The following is a 19,408-nucleotide window of genomic DNA, read 5'->3' as shown; positions in this document are numbered from 1 at the left end:
AGCTTAAAAGCGGGACTGTCCCGCTCAAAGCGAGACGAATGATCACGTTAGGTATGATTCAATCGATGGCCCACCACACGTCGTGGCTCGACACTTGCACGCTTGAGGATTTAATGTTGGTTACTAATAACGCGGTCAGCGTGGCTGAGTTCTGGGCCGCATTAGTATAGTCTACGCTACCGATACGATGAGAAGACTGTAAAAAGCTCTAACCTGCATTGTTTCTACGTATATATGGTTAAAAACTCACCTTGCGGGAATCCTACAGCCTCTAATCCATGCGGAGTTAACCCAAACGGGCCGAGTCCACCCAAAGGACCTGGGCCCATCCCCATGTGGTGGGCACTGCTATGATGAGCGTAGGGGTTTTGGGCTAACGGCGACGGCTGCTTCAAATAGTGAAAGTAGTGGTGTAAAGGTGTTGTAGAATGGTGCGCCTGTGGTGCGCTCGGTGTTGCCGTGGGGCCGCCAGCGGAGGCCGAGTTTGTCAGCAACGCCATCTCGAGGGTTATCACCGCAACCTTCGTCTGTGCGTTCGCATGGTTGGTGCGCTATCGCCGCTGGTTAGGGATTATGGGTTGCGATGGCATTTTTTTGGTTTTGGGGTTCTGAAACAAGACAACAGAGGTTACATTTCCATAATGGAAAAAAATGTCAGACAATAAAGCTGGCAACGTTTCTCTTTGGATGGCTAAGTTAAAAAATTTGATAGAATACAATAAAATATATTATTGTTTTTGAGGTATCGAATCGGCAGGATCAAATTCGTACCCCGACTAAATTTGTCCGATAATAAATAATTTTTATTTATTTATTTCTATATATATTAAACAAATCAATGTTTTGGATATTTTACAGGTCCCAGTAAGTTTATAGTTAAACATGCGTAGATTACATAGGCTGTCACACTGAGGGAAAATACCTTAAATACCGTAGATAGAAAATTTAACCGAAAGAAGACTACATTTTGATTTTAAAAACCATTCGAACTGTATTCAAAGATTTTTTCATAATAGCCTGTCTGAACGGGGAATCGAACCTGCCAAACATAAAAAAAACCTGTGATTTTACTAAACTTATCGAAAGACTCAATCACGAGGATTGTTTTCTTCTAAATAACATACCTACCATTTTAAATAAAAGGAAAACCGTGCTATTTAACATTTAATTTGAAATTTTGTTCAGGAAAATGAAAAACCTTCTGTCTGACTTTGCCGCCCTCATAAAAACTGACATTATTACACGTGTCTTCTTATAAGCAAAATGTCATTAAAGAAGGCAGTACACTTAGAAGTGGGATTTATAAAAAAAACGTAACCGTAACCCGTGACTACCTTTGTACACGCACACTTTCACCATATTTCCCTTACGAAAAGCTCTGACGCTATAATAAATAATTGATGAATTATTGTTCCGTTTAAAACGACTTACAATATCCTACATATATACCTACACATAGTAAGAAATAAATAAAATATTATTCTAGACGGGATTAAGCCATATGTTGACTGCATGGACTTAATTTACCGGACATATCGACATAGTTCGAGCTAAGCCTACATAAAAACTAAAATTAACGACAATAAATACAGATAAAACTGCCTGGCTGTCAATTCATTCGTAATTAAGTCTACTTAACATTCAATTATTCGTGTGAGCTAACTGAAATTGTCACAATAAAAAATTGTTCGCAATTAAAATTCAATTTGCGACTGTATACCCTGAGAAAAGCGACAATTATTCACGCCTTATTCATTCAATAACTTCTTTTCATGATATCGAACGCATCAATGGATTGTGAAGTAATTTCAATTGAATTTTTTCTCAATTTTTTGCTTCAATCATAACATAACTTCACTTTTCAATTACCCGGACGGAATATGAATTTTCTGCACTATTGCAGCGTTTATAGAAAAAAAAACAAAGTCAAACACGTGGAACGCCTTCCAAATTTGTAATTTGAATGGATGTTACATTCGTCACATCCGCGCCGGATTCAAATAGCAAAATTCTATAGTTCTTTTTTTGAATCACGCCGGTAAAGGTACGTGTAGGTACATGTTTACCGACATTTTGTCACGTTTATTTCTTCTGGTTGTTACCTGAGGTGCCTTTGCCAAATTGAGGGGGCTATGATCTCGCTTGTGTTGCCAAAAAAAGAATTGACGAGGTATATCAAAGTGATGATATATAAAATGAAAAAAATGCTTTGTATGATATGATACACGAAGAAATGCTAAAAATGAAGTTTTTTTGGTTGTAACGTAAATAAGTCGTGATAAAAAACGATGAAGAGATATTCAACGATGAATCCAGTTTTCTTTGTAATACTTTATATAACTTTGCATTAACCACACTCCATTTTTTTTAATTAGACAGAACGTAAACAATGAAACTCAGTGATCGCGAACTTTTTCTTCAGACAACAAATTACAGTAAAGGAAAACAGCAGAATTGATTACATATGACATCTAATAAGTGTATAAAATATTATAAAAGTTTCCGTTTAATGTTTGTATCCTCTGTTTCCTTACGTGTAAGTTTTAGAAATACATTAGGTATAAATATGTAAAGATAGAAAGTTTTCATTTCATCTTTAGTTAATAGATTAAAACAAGTGCCAGAAACTCAATAATTATATAAATTTAGTGAACTTCTTTGCTTACAAAAAGACATATGAAATGGTGCTTGATAAAAGACTCAAAATTTTCTTCTGGCAAATGATAAAAAAATGTTTGTTTAAGATACATGAATATGGATATATATTAAACTAATCGAAATCAAGAGTGAAAAATGGACAGGATTTTGCCTAGATACAACTTTACGAAAGAATAACTCATGATTGTTTTATAAAAATAAGTATTCCATAATCCCCACTTTCATCACGTTTTTGTTGCAAAAACTGAACATTGTCACTTTCATTCCTTAATTCTGGGAAGAAGCGTACTCCCTAAAACACCTTAGTATTGTCAACAAAAGATTATCCTAATCCGAAAGATTATAATCTCGTATTTTTTTAAACACAGCGTCAAAATCCAACTCTAGCTCTACTGTTGAACGTTCCATATTCAAACCACAATTTTTTTCGTTTCAAAGGATTTCTGCCTGGCTGAAATTTTTCGTTTTTGGCGGCAAAACTCTTGAAAGGTGTTCAATTGTGTAACGAAAATGCATTTTTTTTGGAGCATCGGCGGCGTGCGGTTTTGAAGTGTTTTCACGTCAATGCTTTTGCGACAAAAACAAATTGAGTTTAAAACATATTCTTGAATTTTCAAAATATTCGCGGAACTTTGAACAAAACGTTGGTGGCCAAATTTTTATTAAATACCTTTTTTGAAATAGCTTCATCGATTGAAAGCATACCTACTTACACAAATATAGTTAAACGTAGACGTAAGCAAACGCAACATGACTTTTCAAAAAAAGAGCATTTCATCACCCCACAAAAAGGCGTCAATATCATCTATTTGTCAACGCCCTGGCCATAAATAATATCGCAAAGCAAACAGCATTGTAGAGAAAACAAACATTAGCGCCCTTCCGATGTAATTATTCGCCATGTTTGCGCAGTTGGCAGCACTGGCTGGCAGAGACAAATCGCGCGTTCGGAATTTAAAATTCTATTTTTCTATAAAGGTCAATTTTTGAATTTTATTATATATTTCCATTTCCGACCATGCCAGCATTAAGAGCATTTGTCTTACTAATAATATAGTGGTGAAAGTGTGGTAGTTTCTGAACGAAACAATATTTTTAGTAAGACTAAGGGGATGTGTCAAGGAGCCTTATCTCTTGCGTCTCTCAGTAATAATATTGTATCTTTGCAACTATCATCATCCCGCCTGTCAAGTACCGTTTTATATAGGCCTTGTGACGTAAAGAAAATGTAAAGTCTAACTTTTTAAATATGTTTTTAAAGAATATTCGGCAAATAACACACCCACAAAAGTGAAAAACCGAAAGTTATGACAAAGACGTTCAATCCGGGCGTGATAATTGCCCACAGTGGGTTGCATTATGACAAATTTTACGCATCGGAACATACTATTAAATTAACTATTTTGAATAGATTTTTTCTTTTCCTAGTAACCATTTGTCAGGAACACAATGGGTCGGCACTTTTTGCGGCGAGACCTCGTGTCGGAACCACTGTGTGAATGGAACTGGTGTTCCAAAATTGAAAATGTATAGACGTGTGGTAACAATATGTTTTTCCAATAGAAAAGAATTACTAAAGGGTGAAACTTTGATATGTACAACTTAAGATATAGATATTGTCGATTATTCAAAATTATGCAGTGAGATAACTAAATAAACAGAAAGTAGTAAGTAGCAGTAGAGCTTCTTGATGAAGAGTTCGTCCAAGGAAGTACTGCCACCTTACGTATTTCTGCCGCCAAGTAACATGAGCATGAATATGTTCCGGTTTTGAAGGGTGGTGGATTTACAGGTCCATGGGAATTGTCAATGTATGTCTCAGGGTGATGGACGCAGCGGCAGTGCCTCTCAGATCTTTGCGATTTAAGGCACTGAGCGCACTGCAACTGTTATGGACAGGCGTGTCGCCTGTCTAGGTATCATAAAAATAATAATAATAAACATAGAAATTAAGACTTAAATAAACATGTAGGTAGGTCATACTTACAAAAATTTATAATGGACGTAATTACGTGAAATTCTTCCGTCTTATAACACTCCTCAATTTATGTCTAAAATTTATTTATTTTTAAACTCAAAACCATATATCGTCATGACAACTTTACAACAATGTTTAGTAATGTCAACGGTAGCTTAAAATATTTTTATTTTTACATCCCAATCCCAAACATGAAAATAAAAAAAATATCAGACATAGGATATACGCAGGTATCAACCATTGTGCACTCTGACAGCTCACCAAACATTGTCGATGGAATTCCATTTTTGAATGAAACATTTGAAATTGGAACGTCTCTATTTCGAAATTCAAATATTTGTGGGCCGCTACATTTTTAAAATGTCGAATGTTACAAACTCACACAGCTGTATTCGAAATTTAATTGTGAAACGAACTTAATCAGAACGATTCTCTTAATCCCAAACCCGCACATTGTTTCATTGTACAGGATTAATTAATAATATTTTTAGTTACTTTGTCATTGAAGCCGTAGAAGAATGAAATTCAAATAATGATCACTTTTTCTGATCTAAAATCGTATATTTTGGTTTTTGTTGAAACAAACCAACGTTTCGGGTTCCTTATAGGTCACAACTGACTGACTTCGTATTGCTTATGGTAGCCAGGCCTCTACCGGGAGTTAATTTTAGCACCCTTGCCCCATCGCTACCGTAGAAGTCGATAGCTGGGCCGCCGGGGACTAGAGGTTTTTTGAGGGGTTTTGCTTCGCCACGCTTGGCAGACAGGATTTCCGCGCTTTATACCCGCTGCTGCCTATCCTCATAGCTTGCTGATCTCTTAGTCGTCTTGTATGTCGCAGGATGAGTAGTTCTATTCTGAGCCGGAGACCAGCTCCCATACCTTTTCTACATAAGTTTTGATTATAGTGACCCTCCCTATCTCTTGGTTATGCGCGAAGGACACTATAACCTGTGAGCGTAAAGAAACCTTATAAGTTCAGGTTCTGTCCCTAGATCAGCCAGTGTACAGGGTTGTCAAAGACCGCTGTCATCTGGTTCTCAAGAGGCTAGTGCCTCGGGTAAGCCGCCCCGGGCGCCCATACAGTACCCTTCCTATTTTCCAGATAAGTACTGGATCTGTAGGCACGCTTATTTCCCATTGCGCATTGCACAACTATTGCCTATTGCCACCGCTAAGCCATCGACTCTAAGTCCACTACCAAATCTCCTCATGGGTAGCGGAGCTGTAAGGCACGCACACTTCCCGATGCCGGAAACCACGTCTCTCCAGTTCCCAATAACCTAAGTGGCTGGAGGAACCGGAGAATATCGAGCTTATCCTCTGCCAGCTCTCCGGGCTAGTGCTGGAGAAGCCGGTCGCAGTGTCCTGCGACAATGTCCGGACATAGCTTTCAACTTAAAGGGCAACACGCTTCAGGCCTTCAACCCGAGACAGACGCCCCGGCCACATGCAACCGGGGCAGCCAAACATGTCCATCTCTGCAGTTCACTTCAAACCCCAGCGAGTCCATACCCAAGTCCGGGTCCACCAGAGATGCCCGTGAAGGCGTATCACTGGCGGAGGGCTTGGCCCGGACGCCCGCTGCACCCTGGTCTTGCCGGTGAGTCCGTAGTCTCTAAGTCGGAGACCACACAGAAAATTTCCCATGAAAATGTAGCTTTGATTTTTTTTAGTAGCAGTAGAGCATCTTGTGAAAGAATTCGTGTAGGGAAGTACTGTCACTACCTATTTCTGTCACCAAGCAGATGATAGCCTGGCGATTGATAGCTCCGAGTGGCACTGCAACTGTTATGGACAGGCGTGTCGGTTGCCACTCACTTGGTATCATTTTTTTAAATATCACACATTTGTTTACACAGAAAGTGACACAGGTTTTTATAAAACCTTTTTTTCGAAGATATTGCGCGATTATAAAACAAAAAACAATAGACAAATACTCTTAAAAGGGGTATAAAAAGTACATCATAGATCTTACCCCTCGAGAATAGAAGAAAACAATTAGGCCGCACAGTGGTTCGGGTCGGGTATCAAACCGGGCAAAATGCTGAGAGCAAATCAGCGGATTCCCAGCGGGCGACACCGGATACCCTCATTACTGGTGCAATGATTGTATAAATGATTTTTGGATGGTACAAGTTCAATTTTATCAGCGATTTGAGGTAAAAACCTTTTTATCATGATGATAAAAAGTTTTTTTTTCTTAGTAGAGATATTAATCTAGGCATGTTTTTTAAACTTACTCATTTTACTAAGACCATGACTCCAAAATGACATAAATTTTTATTAACGTTTTTTAGGTTGAGTTAGATTTTTAGGTGCCTAACGAGTTTTTAGGTTTTCGCGTTTGTTGAACTTGAAAAATGAAATAAGCCAGCGTTTCGGATCCTTTATAGCCCTGTACGAAACGCTGGTTTGTGTGAAAAAAAAACAAATATATATTCTGGATCTACAAAAAAAAAATCTTTCATTTCCTGCGACAGTATATTTAGGAGAAAAGTTTTGTAAATAAAAATGTATTTTGTTTTGATTATTTTGAGATTTCTTTTTAATTATGCCGGGATTTTAGAGGAAGGCATTAAAGACTCTATTTGTTTATTTTAGTATCTTAGCCTTCGTGTACGAGTGTAATTGAAAAGTGACCACTTTCGTAACAGTAAAAAGCTGCACGCTAAAAGGTCATGAGCTAAACGGCAAAATTCCCTAGAGCCTCGTGAGGGGCGCGTGTTGAGCGTTGGTGAAGCTGTGCACACGCGGTCATAGGGCGTGTGAGCATGGAGTAATTGAATGTGTACTCGGTTATTTTAGTTCAATGGTAAATATAGTAGATAGTACAAAAAGTGCATAAAACGCGTCATTTTACTCGAGACGAGTACCTATACTTAAGTCGAGGGTAAAATGGGTTTTATGAACGAGTTAGTATGCTTTTCACTTCGATTGCGAGGATATTAAACAGCAATATTACAAATAAACTATTATTTAATTAAAATTGAATGTCCGTCCGTCCGAAAATCCGTGGTGGTAACCCGTTTCTGCTCTTGCAGGTAGACTCAATCTAAGATGTACGAAATAAATACCTATTGTAAATGTTAAATGTATTCAAATGTATATTTCCAAAAGCAACCCTCTAACTAAAGTTTCTTGGTCATTCGCCTCAAGGGACTCAGCCTTACGAATCAGCAGTAGAGTTTAATCAGTATTACGATTTCAAGTGTAATTTGCATCCCTATGAATTTTGAGCTAAGCGGGTCGCTACCCCGGATTTAATAAAAATAAAATAAAATAAAAAGACATTTATTTCTCCACAAAACATAAGAAACGCAATACTTAAAAAACGATTAGAAAAAACAATTGAGTGATGTGGATAATAAGGTTAAAGACTCAGCATTGCCGATTTTCAATCTTCATCTGTCTTCATCTTCGCTTGTTGCGCCAAGCCAATATGCGGAGTGTGCACCGAGTAATTTAAAAGTTTTAAATTTTGTGCTGATAGGAGTTTTAATTGGGGATTTTTGGTAGCAGAAAAGCTCCTTGTGAAAGAGGTAATCCAGAGAAGTACTGCCACCTTACCTATTTCTGGCACATGGGACTTGTCAACTTATGTCTCAGGGTGACGGGTGCAGTGGTAGTGCCCCTCAGATCTTTGCAATTTGAAGCTCTGAATGGCACTGCAACTGTTATGAACAGGCGTGTAGCTTACCATCAGGCGCACGACTTGTTCGTCCCGTCACTTGATGTTATAAAAAAAAAAGAAAACCAGTTGGTACTAGATTTTTGTACAGATAGGAGCCATTGCTTACATCGTTTTTTTTAAAGAAAACAACGTTTTAGCGTTTTTTACTGGAGGTTGAAGGTTATTCCAGCACTTACTCCATGCGAAACGAAAGCTGCCCTTGTACAAAATTAAACGAGGGAGAGTTAATAACTGAAGATGCATCCATGCACCTATACCTCTAGCATCCCTCAACCTCCATTTACACATCTTGACTCTGCAGATCGTAACCCGGTGGTAATTGCTTTGCAACACGATGCTTCGACTGGCTTACGATCAAACTTCTTGCAATGAATTATGCTTCAACACATGCCGGGTGTGTTCTGTTTTCTGTTACGCGAAAAGATTACGAGGAAAGCCTTTTAAGTGGCGAAGACTTTACGACCTGGAAAGGGCATTAGGATATAGGTCTATATGCTGAAAAGTAGCCATTAGATTTTGGACCATCAAGAGTTCGGAATAAAGTCGTATTTCGTGGCGTCTTCGACAGTCATAATATACTGTATAAAAGTGATATATTTATAACCCTGTTGCGGCATGTATACCCATAACTTTAATTATGAAGGTTCACAACCCTTGAAAAATGAATGAAGTCACCAACCCGCATCGGGCCAATGTAGCGGACAATGATTTTGACCATTGTCCTTATCCTTAGACGAGACCCATTTTCAGCAGTGGGCTTTATAACGAGTTGATAACGATGATGATTATACTAAAAAATCCACCAGGAGATGTTTTTATTTAGTGCAATCGCTACTTTAGAACAACATAATTATTTTCTACTTAAAATTAGATTTTTATAATATAAAGTGACGGGACGAACAAGTCGTCCTGGTGGTAAGCTACACGTCTGTCCATAACAGTTGCAGTGCCACTCAGAGCTTTAAATCGCAAAGATCTGACGGTCACTGCCCCCGTCACCCTACACATAAGTTGAGAAGTCCCATGTGCCTGTAATTTCACCAGCACCCTTACCCTTTCAAACCGGAACACGGCAATGCTGTCATTACTGCTCGACGGAAGAAATAGGTAAGGTTCCCAGGATGAACTCTTTCACAAGGACCTCTACTGCTATTAAAATTTAGTACTTCTATCTATCTATCTACTTCGGTTCACACCGCGAACTAAGCTTACCGAGCTAAATAAACCATTCGAACGATCCCGCTAGGCTATGTAAACGAAATAAAATATGTCGTCCTTCTTCCCCGCACGTATCCACGATGTAGCACGTCACTACTTACTTATCACGTATTTTCTTAGTTCAGCTTTGCATGCAAACTACGTGAGCGAAGCTGACTATGCTTCGTTCGCGGCGTGTCCCGCGCTTAAACCGCGTATATTTGTTCACTGACCATGTTGGGTTATTTCATCGAGTATATAACCAGAAATAGAGACGAAAAAGGGCCATCCATCCCTGGCCACTCACCAGGCAAATGGGTCTTATGTCTCTTTTAAATATCAAATCTCGTTTGCGTCACAAATTAGAAAATTGAAATAGTACCTACAACGCCAACAACTGTATTCCGTATATTCCAAAATTATTCTGTATTTATTGTAATAAAGATCTCTAACTATGGGGGGCTGCTCCATAAGATGGTGTGGGAAAAACAGCAAAACATCTAATTACAAAACAAACGGAATCACATTTCATCGGTAATTAAATATTAAATATGTAATTTTTCAATTTTCGTCCATTATAGCAAAGCTCAAATAAAACTGGTCGATTTGAAGTGAAACATTTGACGACACCCGTCTATTGATTCGAATTCGGGCTGGTCAACCGGAGCGCAGTTGTCACCGTAATGATTTGGCAGAATAGTTTTCAAACAAATTAAATGACATTTCGCCTCTGTTTCCGGTTATATACTCAATGAGTTGTTTGAATAAACAAAATATGGGTAGTTTTTAATCTCGCACCTACTTAAATGGCAAATTTTGAATATACATATATTATTATAGAAGCGTATACATTGCCCCTTAAATGAATTAATGTTACTTTATGAAGACGGCTGTCAGGAACAATTAGTTTATTTTTATTCCTCGTAATAATGTTATGTCTGTCACTACTTTTCATAAAAAAGTTAATATTGTTCTTGGCATAATTACACTTTCATAAATAGACTCATCCGAAGAACAAAGATCTATGTGTAAGACTACTTGTTCTCAGGACATAGTACATTTCGTTCGTTCTTCTTCGCTGTGGATGTCAGATCGACCTTTGTTGGATTTTATATTTCCGAAACGAAGTAAGACATATAAATTCTCAAAATACCTTTACATAGGACCTAGTTTGAATAACGAAATTGTACTCGTAACGTACTTATTCTCTTTTCGCTATATAATCATATCGGACTCTGTTCTTCGGATGAGTCGATATTAATCACTTTCAACCCTATCTCTCACCTGCACAATACGGCTTAAAAGAAACAACAGTCCTACGGATTTTTGTCTTATACACGTTAGCCTCTAAAGCGGTTTCGCAAATACCATACCATAAAATCTCAAATCTCAATTAACCATATCATTTATGGTTTCCCATTGAAGAGGGATATCAATTTATTTCGTATCAATTGTTAGTGCTTTCCCCCTGTGCAGCCACGTGGCCGTGTATTGTTGGTGCAAATTAATGTTGCAAATTGAAAGCCGTTTCTTTCATTTGGAATGATGAAGTAATAGGAGAATTCTCCAGAATTTCGTTTTAATTAATTTATGGGCGGACATTTTCTGATTTAACAATTGATTAGCCTTTTGTATCGAGTATATAACCAGAAACAGAGACGAAATAAGGGCCAGAAATGTAATGGTAACTCATCAGTTATACATCACTTATAAATATCAACTCTCGTTTGCACTGAAATATAGACAGCGCCAACAACTGACATGCGTGTACGTCTCCGCATATTCCAAAAATATTCTGTATTTATTGTAATAAAGATATCTGTAATAATGGCGTGCTGTTCCATTCGGTGGTGTAGCGGATAAACAGCAAAACATCTAATTACAAAACAAACGGAATCACATTTCATCGGTAATTAAATATTAAATATGTAATTTTTCAATTTTTCTAGTTTAACTGGTCGGTTTGAAGTGAAACATTTGACGACACTCGTCAATTGTTTCGAATTCGAGCTGCCTAATCAGAGCGCAGTTGTCACCGGAATGATTTGGCAGAATAGTTTTCAAACAAATTAAATGACATTTCGTCTCTATTTCTGGTTATATATTCGATGGCTCTTTGTGAAAAAGTTCGTTCAGGGAAGCCACCTTATATTTCTTTGCTCACATTACTGCGTCCTAGTTTTGAAGGAGTGTTAATACGTGGAACTCGTTGTTTTAATAGCTCTGAGTGGCATTGCACCTGCTATGGACAGACGTGTCGGTTACCACCAGGCGCACGAGTTATACGTCCCGCTACTTGGTATCATAAAAAAAAATTAAAAATAAACGTCACGTGATATGAAAAATATGTTTTAGCTTTAATTAGCAATAGGTAAAGCTTAGACAAAGTCAATTAAAAAAGATTTTATTACCTTTGTTTTAAATTGATTAATAAAGTTTTTATTACCTTTAAAACAACATGGCTGACAGTGGGTAAAAGAGTTATTGCTTCCATTATTAATTAATGCTATGTTAACAACCATTCGTAAAACAATCAACATAATTAAGAAAACAATTTCACAAGTAATACGCAAAAAGCAAAATGGAGTTCACATAAATTTCTCTTTAGAAAATGTTATAAAGCAAAAAATAAACAGATGGAAAAACATTGCCACCGCAACACATAAATACACTTACAAGTATAACCCGACCGTTTAAAGTCACCGTACATTATTACAACTGCTCATATAAGCTGAGCGCCATCGGAATTCGGCCGAGTAAACAAACGAAGAAAATCGATAGTTCAAGAGCGAAAGAGATGCCAAACAAGTTTGCGTAAGTAAGAAAAGGATGGCGGATTTAAGAGGGGGTGTTGTAAGGCGTGGCTTAAACCCACCCGCCTAAACTTATGAACTTGCGGCATGAAGAGATGGGGATATTAAGCCCGGCTAAGTCGGTAAGTGCGAGTAAGAAGGCTATAGTTTTGATAGCTCTTTGTTTTCAAATGTTTAAATAGGTATTTCTAGGTTTTAGATCTGAATTTCTGACGCTGGAGACAAGTGTAAATATTCAAAGGATTTACGCTTCGTCGGCGAGTTTAATGGTTTTTTTACTATAAATAGGTTATTATTATGTTGGCACTCCATAACAGGTTATTGGCATGATCGATTTAAATAAAGCGTATCCAACGAGTTTTCATTTTTTGCGCTTGGCTTTTTTCAAATATAGAACAACACAAATACGGGAACTTTATTAAAAATAAAACGTTCTATAACGAATTTTCTTTGAGAAATCTTTATTGGAGCTTTTGACTAATTCGAATTTACGAAAATAGAATCAAACACATTTAGTAGATATCTACATCAAATCATTTATACACCCCACTGCCGGGCACGCGTTTCTTCTCAGGTTTAGACCACTTTAGGCCATATAAATTTCAAATAAAAATTCGCAGGTGAATTCCAAGAAATTCAAAGGTGCGTGTCTAGATTTGAACCCACAGTCTCTGCTTGAGAGACGGTAGGGAAAAGCCGTGATCAAACCATTTATGCGCTCACGGCTCTTAGTAATCTTCACATCTAGATCTACTAAAATATTTACTAAATATTCACTATTAAAACAACCCAATAATTCAACATTCATATTTTTTTTATCCAACAAACTAATTCATCATACCCATTGTGCATTTCAATCAAAAACGTCAACGTCATTAAATTAATGTATCCTCTACGTGACTCCGTAAACGCACTCAAACAATGGCGTATTTTATCGTGTAAGTTTCGCATCTGGCTGAATGCACGGCTACGTGATATCGACAAATAGAACATAGCGATTGTGCCGATATAAAAGAACCTATTTTTTATTTTTGAAACGATGTGGGTGGGATGAAAATTATAATGCCACTTTAATACTACGATAAATAAAGTGATAACACGCAATTTAAATAAATACATGATCACTTCAGCGTCTGTCCAATTTAAACTGTCATAATAATATAAAATGTCCCTTTATTATAGCACTGGGGAAAAAATAAATTTTCTCCAAGTTGGTCAGACACGTTGCAATTATTTTTAAAAGTAAATGACCGAGAATTTCTCATTGTTATCGTATTTGCAAAAGTAGAATGCTCAAGGTTTATTACATTTAAAACAAGAAAATGTACTAATGTATGAAAAGGCTGTATGGCGGAACTTTTGCCGTAGTTATCGAAGTAAATGGGTGAATATTTATAGAAAAAAGCTCATTTCATATTTATTACCTATCTGCAAGTAGGTAGGTAAGGTACCTAATAAATTTTTTCCTTAGTAGGGCACTTTGATTTTTCATAGCGACGTAATTATACAATAGTATCCTTTGTATTCGGAAATTTATCAACACCTTTCAAACTATTTACCTTCAGGTACCTATACTACGTTCCTTTTTTTTAATAAATGCAATGAAATCAAAATCAAAATTCGTTCATTTAACTTGATTATTTAAAAAAAATTAAAATTAATAACTTTGTAACGGAACGAACTTTTGCGCAATAAGCCCTACTGCTACTGCATTTGGGGTGAAATTTCTTACGTTAATAGACATACATAAAGATGACAACTCTCATTATATCTACCTGTAATTTCACTAGCACCCTTTGAAACAGTACCTATTGTGCACATAAGAGTCATTACACACGATGACTTTAGTAGCGATGCAATCGCGATACAAACGCGATGCAAACGCGTTTAAATTAATTAAGTAATTTATTTATTAATTTCACTTTTAAATTTACAATTAACAAAACAAAATATTGTGCATAAACCTATACAGACTTCTCGTACACAATTATTCATCATAAGCGACTGTATATTCATATACATATTCTTTATGTGCAAGTTACGTGGTTATATAACAGGTGTACTTATGCTTATGGTACTTGACATGTAACACCCCGTGGGGGCACTGCAACATTCTGAGGGCACTATATCCTTACTTTACTAAAACATATACATTATTAAAATAAAATTAAAAGCAATTCAATAAGAAAATTCTACATTATTTAAATAAAATTAAGAACGATTAATAACAAAAAAAAACAGAATTTTATGCAATATCAACAATAAATATTAAATATTATTAGATGCAATCGCGCGTTTGTTTCGATGTAGCAGCGCGTTTACATAGATGCAATCGCCTTTAAATCGCAAGTGTAGGAATTCAATCGCGCGTTTCATGACGTCGTCGTGTGTAACCGCTCTTACTGCTCGTCAGCTCGCTCGTCAAACCTAAACGTTAGTTTAGGTTAGGTTAGGACTAAAGGACTGCTCTGAATTAAGATACAGTTTATCTTTAAAAGTCTCAAACTATTTTGACATACCGTGAATTCATTTAAAAGCTTTATAACTTCCTAGAAAAGTTTTAAGCAGTTTCCAAGAAAGGTATTTAATCTCCATTAATCCGAAGTTAGGTAATCGTTTCGTTGTCTCCGAGTTAGTTAATAACGTGCCGTACCTCAGCAGGTATTTAGATAGTGACATTTTAGACACTATAGTTGTGAATATGGGTTTCGCTCATAAACGTGAAGGAAGAAAGCGAGATCGTTTCTTCTCTTTCCTAACCAACACTGAGTTACCTATCACAAGCTAAAACATGATTTACAGAATTTTGTTTCTCCGAAAACCTTCAGACTTATATTGAATAGATTTTGTTTCATTTGTCCGAAAACACGTTACGGTTTTTTTTATGTTTCACTATTTTGACATATAGACAAGTTATTCGTTTCCAGATTTTTATTTCCCCAACATAGCGTTTGACCAATGTATCTAATTGAATATTTTTATTTTGGAAAAAAACGATATCAATAATACATTTTTGTTATATTATTACTTATTACAGATATTAAATATATTAGAACGTGTCGCACAATACAACTCGACACATTAAAGCACCTCGCGTCTTTAGAAAATATGGTAAACGTGTTAAACGTGGTAAAGTTAATTTGATCGAGTTGTAGTCGCTCGCTTCGCTCGTTCTTCTTTTTCATACACTAACCTAACCTGAACCCACAGGAGGGGGTCGACCTAGCCAGGAAATGCAAACAAATTCGGTTCTGGTACTCTCCTCAATTCAGTTCTAAGTTATATATTGAATACTCAAGACCATTGTTTTTAAATTACTCTTCAGATGCTAGCGAAAACGTAGCACAATGGTATTACGAAAATGAAGTAAGTGAGACTTGCAGTGCACCAGCAAAGTACAGTCCAGAATTTTGGAGCTATACGGGAAAATTACATGGCGGCACAATTTTATCCAAGAATAATAATTTTGTCGAAACGAATTTTCAGCAATCTAAATTATATGGCAAACAGACAGTACAACAAACATGATTGGACCAAACAAACTTCTGCCCAAAGAATACGTACCTATGCGTAATAATTATTCTAATAACAGGTTTTCGGACAAACGATACTTCTGCTGTAAAACATTTCTGTGTTGCAAATTTATAACAAAACTGTCATCGCACTGTCGAACCGTTTTCGGAATAACGAAATTCGGAAAAAAGAAATTCGAGTTCGTGATAGGTTACCCCAACTCTGCCTCTACCATGACTTTACTGTGACAGATGTCGCTAGCAACCGCGTAAATTACGTCACAATTTTGTATGGAAAATTATACAGCGCCCTTAGCGCGGTTACGAGAAGAAGTAACATTTTGTACCTATGCAAATATTTTACGCTGTCGCTAGCGAGAACTGTCAAAAAAAAACTCATGGTAGAGGCACTGTAGTAGTAAGGGCGCGTTCCCATTATGTCGTAACGTTTTATTTATCGTGGGACAACTGTCGTTTCTAGCGTGCTCCCATTATCACGACGATCTGTCGTGACTGTGTCGTAGACGTTTATTTTATGGTTGAACGACTGTCGTGTCTAACTGTCTCCATAGATTGCGACCAGTGGGCGATTTGCCCTAAGGCCCCGTGGGCCCGTGCCTAGGGCGGCCAGATTTTAGGGGTAGCCAATCGTGACAAAAAATTCACTGATGGTAACAAGTTATAACACAAAAAACCTAAATATTCAAAAGACTCACTCACGTTATGGCGGGCCGCACTGCACCGCTTCGTATAACAATAATCTTGTTGTACAACAAGTTGTACAACAAATTAAATACAAAGCTTTCCTTTTGCGCTCTTCCAAAATGTCCCTAGAAAAAAAAACTGTCTCCGATTGGATTAAGACCCAAAATTAAGAAGAAACTGAGCAATTATTTATTATCCTCGAATAATACTTCTTTCATTTAATTGTTCTCAAGTCACAGTTCTCTCGCCTCAACACATACGCACACTATACATACCATACACCCCAAACGTACAATTCTAATCGGTACCACATGCACCTTATAAACATTCATTCTCACACTTTTCATATCGTGAGTTTATTTAGTGTTAAGCTTTAAGAGGGTTTAAATACGTAGTTCAGTGCACTAGTACTTTTTATTATAAATTAGGAATATTTATTTGCCTTTATATTTTTTTCCTTTGTCGCATCTACAGTACCACAACCACATTGCTCTTCTGCAGTGTGGAAGCCTGGTGACCCGTAACACAGGTTTTTCTATAGCTACCTATCTCGGGCACCAGTTTCTCACAAAACAGCTTGAGCAATCTTTGTTTTGTATTAATCTTGAGGTCCCTACTCTTAAGCCTGTTTTGTGATTGAGAAATAAACATCATCATTTCATTTATGTATAAAATAGATAAGTTACATATCTATAATGTAATGTATAATCACTACATCAATACGTCTGTCTGTCTGTCTGATCACGATAAACTCAAAAACTACTGAACGGGTGCTGGCACTGAGTACATGGCCTGGGGCCGAGGGCGGTCAAGACTGCAAATCCACCACTGTTTATCGACACAATTTATCGGTTCACGACAGCCGCCTTGCCGTTTGGACGACAGAATCATTTGAGGCTACGATTATGTCGTCGGCTGTCGTCACATTTTTATCGTGACGTTTTATTTATCATCCGACGACTGTCGTTCTACACAGTCGGTCGTCGTAACGTCAAAAAAGTAGTGAACGACATTTAATCATGTTTTTCTATATATGTGAACAACTTCATTTAAATATACAAGCCACGACACTTTAAACTGCACGACTATCTGTTGTCACGACATAATGGGAACGCGCCCTTACAAGTATTAGTGGATATTTTCAGGGCTATTTTCGATTAAGTACATACAACATCCTTAGCTGCAGCTCATGTCGAACTGGTCATAGCAATGAATATACACAAAAAGTGTAATAGACATAGGATGATTAGTAGAGAATGTTTGCTTTTGGAATCGTCCACAGATACTTAGCAAAAGACTTTTTTGCACTTAATGCCTTTCCGAATAGAGACTTATCTCAAAATCACCTAATTCATCAGGGAGATGGTTCAAAACAACAGCAGAATATCTAAAGTGCAAAGCCGAAAAATCGTATACAGGCCGATGTTGTCACGTGGTTGTTTTAAACAAATAAAACCTGCATTCTTATAGTCCATTTCTTTACGTACTTAGCTAAATGTCAACAATCTCGAGATGTCTATTTAATTAACTATACATTTATAAAATGATTACCGTCAAATACAAAATACAAATACTTTAGCTTCATACGAAATTGCATGCCTATTTTTATGCCTATTGATTTGTAAAGTAAATGTTTCAATAAAAAAAAATATCAAGATTGTTTACATTTAGTTAAGTACCTAAACAAAAGGACTATAGTGCAGCTGTGTGTAATACGACAAAAAGAAGTATTATTTTGGTTTAGGTCACTATTCTCGAAAAGCAGCGTTGAATTGAGCTCCATAATTTTCCTACAAAAGACATTACGAGCGTCAGTATGAGAAAAAAACCACAAAGGTCTTGAATACGGCATTTAGCAAGGGAATTTGTAAATACATTATCTATCATTACGTTTTCGTTGATAAAGCTATCTATATAGACGGCTTTCTCGAGTAGTGACCCATCTGAAAATTGAATTAATTAATTTATCAGGAATATGGTTTAGAAAATGAAATGAATGAAGAATGAAGCATATCTAATGTGCAAAGCCGACACGAATTACACACCGGTTGTCACTGTTTATTTTAGAAAATAAAACTCTCGGTGTTTTTTTTACAATATAAATTAGCACATTCTGAACGTAGCTGTGTTATTAAGACAAATATGAACTATTTTGGTTTGTGCCACTATTCTTGAAAAGCATAGTGGCAAGATAAGTGATTAATGGCGTTTTTATGACATTAAAAGTCAGTGTTATAACTCGAAATATGTGAAATTCAAGATTATACTATTGTTGAACGTAAAATTTGATTCGATAAAACCGTCGTTAGAATATTGTAAAAAATATATCTACTTAACTCAAAATGAGACACGCTTTATGTGAGCTAGTGCTGGTCAAAATAGTCCTTATTCAAAAACATGAAATTATTTTTCTCTTGTATTTTTAAAATGTATGTTTGGCAAGTAGGAAATATATACATAAATTTACACAGATCTTTCACGGGAAGCGAGTAATTAGTTTTTCGTCGATTCTGAGAACAGTACAGTTTTTGAGTTAATACACTATTATATTAACAATGCGATATGTGAAATTTTATAATTTACCTTCCATAATTTTCCTACAAAAGACATTAACGAGTTTCATGTCGAGAAAAAAAAAACAAGAGTTGAAAGCAACGTTTAGCAAATTAAATACAAACTTTCACTTTAAATTCGGGACTTAATCACGTATAAAACATATTCTATTTAATAGGACGTTTCGGACATATTGCAACGTCCATGGTCTCGAAGGGACTGAAGAGGCGGATGTCAGCATTTTCTAACCGTGCGAGTTTTTCTAACTACCCGCACTTGATCTTCATTATTTATTTGT

The 19,408-nt window shown here is 36.5% G+C and overlaps 1 protein-coding gene across 1 annotated transcript in view; it reads right to left on the bottom strand.

Annotated features, from left to right (window-relative positions):
* The window catches only part of LOC113233590 (homeotic protein ocelliless), a 106,678-nt gene that overhangs the window by 57,761 nt on the left and 29,509 nt on the right, over positions 1-19,408 (bottom strand). The window contains exon 2 of the mRNA XM_026468738.1: positions 251-608. Within this exon, the coding sequence (XP_026324523.1) occupies positions 251-500 (250 nt within the window). The 5' untranslated portion in view covers positions 501-608. The remainder of the gene's footprint in view (positions 1-250; positions 609-19,408) is intronic.

The sequence above is a fragment of the Hyposmocoma kahamanoa genome, unplaced genomic scaffold, assembly GCF_003589595.1.
Source record: "Hyposmocoma kahamanoa isolate Upper Pololo Valley unplaced genomic scaffold, ASM358959v1 79, whole genome shotgun sequence".
NCBI lineage: Eukaryota > Metazoa > Arthropoda > Insecta > Lepidoptera > Cosmopterigidae > Hyposmocoma > Hyposmocoma kahamanoa.
This window is presented reverse-complemented; position numbering and strand designations above follow the sequence as displayed.